We start from the raw sequence: 5,185 nt of genomic DNA, 5'->3' as shown, positions 1-5,185 counted from the left end.
GGGAATTGACCCTTGCACTTGCCAGGGAAGCGCTTATTCCACTAACTATATTCTTATCTTTGTGGAAAAAAAAAAATGAGGGGCTGGGGAGATAGCTCAGTAGAATAAGTGCTTGCCTGGCAAACACAAGAGCCTGAGTTCAATCCCTGGTTTTGAAAAAAAATAAAAAAATAAAAACTAGAAAAAAAATAAGGAAAACCTTTATCACTCGGAGATAATCATCACTTATTAATATTGCTTGTTTATTTTTCATCTTTACTCTTACACAACTGAGAAATAATCATTAGCAAAATGTTACCATGTGGATATATATTAAATGTTCTTGGCTTTATACAAGACAAAATTTAAATGGGCAGCTACAGCTGATTTGCCAAAAATTGTAGCAAAAACGGGATTATTGAAATTAAAACTTGGAGTTTTTCATAAACAAATAAGAGAAAAAAAATTTACTCTTGGAGGTATAAAGTTGTATGGATGTATTTTTTGAGATGTCATCTCACTGTGTAGTTTAGACTGGCTTTGAACTTACTATGTATTAGGCAGGCCTTGATCTCACAGTGATCCTTCTGCCTCTGCCTCCTGATCCACCAATTTTAATGCATTGCTTTTGACTTCTAGAAAGATCTATATATTAACTTCCACATATACCCATTTAAATACTATTTTATTAGTTTAATATTCAGTTCTTTAAATATTATTTTCTTTTCATCTATCTGGTAAATTCATTCTTTTCAGATTGTGCTCTGGTTCAGTGCAAGTCTTTTGATAAGCATGCTGTGTCTTGACCTAGGCCCATGGCTTTTGCTGTTCGGCAGCTATGCTGAAGTCTTGCCAGAAGCCTAATGGCCAAATGAAATGCCTAGGTTTCCTGCACTGTCCGATTTGCAGCTGACAGGAGATTTCTTCCTGCCTTTTAGTTTTAGAGTTGATTAAAAGCAGTTCCAAGTTATGACGCCTTACATAAATCTTCAGGTTTCATCTTACTGTTCTAGTCCTTCAAGCTCTTCTTTGGATTTAATAACCTGATAAATTATTGCCTGCTTTCCTGTCCAAGGTCTATATAAGGCCTTAAAAGGGCTGTGTAAATGTTGTCTGGCTGCAACTGTACTTGACCTGTTTCCTCTTGGCACTTAAATTGTCACCTTCTCCCTGGCTCTTGTACTACATCTTCATGATAAATAGGAAGAGGCTTGACAGTCCATCATGTGTTTGGAGGGGTGGAAAATTGTGGCCATGAAGATAGATAGATTGATTGATTTCTCTTTGTTTGTTTGTCTGTCTTTTTTAGACAGTGTCTTGCTATGCATCTCAGGCTGGCCTTGAGCTCACTTTGTAGTCCAGGCTGTTCTCGAACTTGTGATGATCCTCCTGCCTCAGCCTCTCAAGTGCTGTTTTTATCTTCTTTAATATCTGAAATTTCTATCAGTGGTAGTTATTCCTGCTTGCTGAAATTATTATTTCTCAAAATAAAAAGATGAGATTGATTCTGGATGATATAATCCATAATCTTGAGCAGATTGTTTTAATGAAGATTAGACAGCATACAAGTGTTCTTGAAAAAATACTAACTTAAAACTATATTCATATTCATTGTTGAATAAATAGAAAAGATTAACAAAAGTGACTTAGAGGTTGCCATAGTTACTTTTCTTGTCAGTGAGACAAAATCTCTGACATCCAAAGTTAAAGGAGGAAAGGTGTATTATAGCTCACAGTTGGTAGAGGTTTCAGTCCATAGGTGGGTGGTTGCATGGCAGAGTGGCATGGCAGAGGAGAAATACTTCATGGCATGCAGAAAGCAGCAAAGCATGAAAGTAGGGAAGAAGCAACAGCAAGTGACAAGAGCAGCCTTCTTTCTGTACCTTATAGTCTACCTAAGCTATTGTTCTTAAGGGGTATAGGTGGTGTTATGGTTTGTATCTAGTTGCCCCTTCCCTCCCAAGCCTCCTGCAGTCATGGGGCAGCTTCTAGAGTTTGTGATTAATTCATGATCGAATGCTGGGATTATGGGTTTAAATGCTACAGCCCCCTGGAGCAGATAGTCTGAATGCAATATAAGGAAAGGAGAGAAACCTGCTCTCTGCTGATGCTGCCACTGCTCCTGCCTTTTTGCTCTTGCTGTTTTGCTGTTTCCTGCTGCCATGAACTGCTGTCCTCTGTCATGTGCCACTCTGCTTTGGAGCCAGCCAAGTATGAACTGAAATCTCCATATACTGTGTGCTAAATAAACCTTTCCTTCTTTCATTTTGGGTGTCAGGTGAGAGAAAAATAACCAAGACAAGTGGGTAGCACTCACACCCAGGTTGGGGGCCCTTAATCTTAGCATCGCATCATGAATCAGTCTCAACATCACATCCTCTAGACACAGCCACCTCCGAAAAGCTCTACCAATGACTTCATGAAGCTTCTCTGGGAACATCTGGATACAAACCACACAGAGGTCATTTGCTATGTACACTTGTTTTATAAGAGCTTTTGTACTTATATTTTATACTTATTTTTTTTTTTAATTTTCTGGTATTTTATTAAAAATATAAACTAATGATCTTGCACTTAAGTATGACTGTGGTTATGTGTTGACTCCCAGTAAGCATAGCTATTTGTAAGGAATTCATCACAAATATACTCTGTACAGAACTAAAAATGTAAATAGAAATGACAAGACAGTGACATTTTGGACATGACCACCTTACAATAAAAATGGAGTCTGAGATTATTTACAATCACAGCAACCTTTGTAGAGGCTGAATATTACCAGCATAAGGGCACACTATGACCACAAGACATCTTTTCAGACTTCCCAATAGTTTTATATTTTAGCTATAAGGGTCAGTTACTAGAGCCCAACTTGTTCTTGACAAACAGAACTTTCATGTCCATTCAATCAAAGAGTCTCTTACACCTTTCTTGGCCTATTCATTTGCAGGTAGGCAGGAGAAACTGTAGCCAGGTTCTTCTATCATATGTTTATACAGGATGTCTCATCTTCATATACTGTCCAATTTCTTCAAGATAAATGGAGTGACTCGCAGCAGGGCTACGTAGATGAGGAAGTTCCGTACGGAGGAAATCACATCCTCGCGCATCTTCCGTTTCATTTCTTCAGGGTCCAGCTTCGGTGCAAGGCCCTCGATCCGAAACATCTTCACTCTGCAGCAACACCTTCCAGTTGCTGCGCTTTGCTCTCTATATATTTTATACTTATATTTCATGCTGTCATACTCTTCTGTAACTTGTTTTTCTTACTGATAATAGTTTTGAGCATCTACAACAAGGAGTATATCAAAATTTTCTTTGTGTGCATCATCAGCACTTAAATGGTTTAAGTCATCATCAAGTTACATATGATGTCCTATATAGCTAGCATATTTTCTTAATTTTTGAGTGCCTGTTCACAATAAAGGAATCTACTATTGTCCTCCTATGGTTACGATTGTACTATAATTTTCCTAATTCTAGTCTGTTGCAAGCCAAAGTTTCTTTTGTTTTGTTTTTGCTGTTGTAAGTAACATTTTAGAATAAATTCTTAGAATTTGAATTTCTGTGTTAAATATACCTTTAAAGAGTTTTAGGGGCCGGGGGATAGCTCAGTAAAATAAGTGCTTGCCTGACTAGCACAAGGACCTGAGTTCAATCCCCAGTTCCACAAAAAAAAAAAAAAAAAAAAAGTTTGATACAGGTATTGTTAAATTGCTATTTAGGAACTGTACTATACTATGTTACTATATGTTCTCACCATCAGTGTGGAAACATATCTATTTGCCTATCAGATAATCCCCTTTCCCAACTGTGTTTGATGTCTACCATGATTTTAAGCCCAATCCATATTTCCAGAATTTTGTCTTTATACCTTAACTTATGCTTTATTTTCTCTTCACCATCTGTTTTCACTGGGTATCAAACCCAAAGCCTTGACATACTAGGCCCTGCCAGTGAGCTTTATCCTTCACCACTCAAGTCTTTTCTTTTCTTTTTTTTTTGGTGGAACCAGGCATTGAACTCAGGCCTTTGCAGTTGCCAGGAAAGTGCTTATTCCAAAGTCCTGTCTTTTTGGAAGGGCTTTTTACTCCTTTCTCTGGACGATTCTACGTGTCCTTTAAAACTATAAGGTTAGCAGGTTTGTATAATTTATTTCTATGACCATTACTTGACCAAGGACATTTCTTTCTTATTTATTTATTTAGTATTTCTTAGTAAGGGTCTACAGGGTCTCACTACATAGATTGGACTCGTAGAGATCCTCCTGTTTTTAGCCTCCCAAGTGCTGGGATTACAGGTGCATGCCACCAAGCCCAGTCTACATCACTGTCTCAGCATGCCCTGGGGGAAGGGCATTCAGGGCCTGCTGGGAACAAACCTCAGTCCCCCGTCTGCCCCAGCAGGTGTTTTAATCCACTGAGCTATCTATCTTTTCATAAGAAGTTTATATTTGAAATGATAAGAAAATTGTAACCTGGGACATATTACCCTGCCCCAACCTTGCCTTTTGTCTGAAATCAGGGAAAATTTACTAAGTAAGTACTAGTAGAAATCTGAGGGCTGGCCTGATAGCTCAGTGGACTAAAGGGCCTGCATAGACAGAGCACAGCAGCCAGGATTTGATCCTTGGTGTGCTGTGCCGGCCTGGCCTGCTGGGCATGCTGAGATGGCGATTGAGACTGGGCGTAGTGGTGCACCTGTAATCCCCGCTCTTGGAAGGCTGAAAGCAGGAGAATCACTATGAGTCTGGTCTACATAGTGAGACCCTGTAGACCCTGTCCTAAATACAGGGGGAAAAAAAAAGAAATCTGAAACTTCTGAACCCTCTGGGCCCTGTGTCATAATTTTTACATTCTATCTTTTAAGGTTAAATTTTATTCTGGTGACTTTCTCCGTGGGCAAAGTGAGAGTGGTAGAGGAGGGAGGGGATGCAACTCGATGGTCATTCCTGGTGCCAGGTGGATTGCCATGGAGTCCTGGAAAGGGGGTGGATGCTTAACAGGAAGGGTGTATTGAGGTATTCTGAATTAACTAAGCCAAGTGAAAGCCCTGGAAACTCCCAAGAATAGCACTAGGGTGTGATGCTGGACTTGACAGAGAAACTGTTACAGCTGTAATGTAAAGGGCAAGGAAGCTGCTCAAAGAGCTGCAACATGAAGTTGTGACTACTTTCTACTTTGGAGAGTTGATCAGCTGTAATTGAGAA

At 39.3% G+C, this 5,185-nt stretch overlaps 1 protein-coding gene across 1 annotated transcript; it reads right to left on the bottom strand.

The window, feature by feature from the left end:
- Window positions 1-2,672: 2,672 nt before the first annotated feature.
- Window positions 2,673-3,182, bottom strand: LOC101569754 (mitochondrial import receptor subunit TOM5 homolog). The gene has a single exon (XM_023719127.1). The coding sequence runs from the start codon at window positions 3,141-3,143 to the stop codon at window positions 2,988-2,990; it is 156 nt and encodes a 51-aa protein (XP_023574895.1). The 5' UTR covers window positions 3,144-3,182; the 3' UTR covers window positions 2,673-2,987.
- Window positions 3,183-5,185: the final 2,003 nt, after the last annotated feature.

The sequence above is a fragment of the Octodon degus genome, unplaced genomic scaffold (genome assembly GCF_000260255.1).
Source record: "Octodon degus isolate 3935 unplaced genomic scaffold, OctDeg1.0 scaffold00065, whole genome shotgun sequence".
NCBI lineage: Eukaryota > Metazoa > Chordata > Mammalia > Rodentia > Octodontidae > Octodon > Octodon degus.
This window is presented reverse-complemented; position numbering and strand designations above follow the sequence as displayed.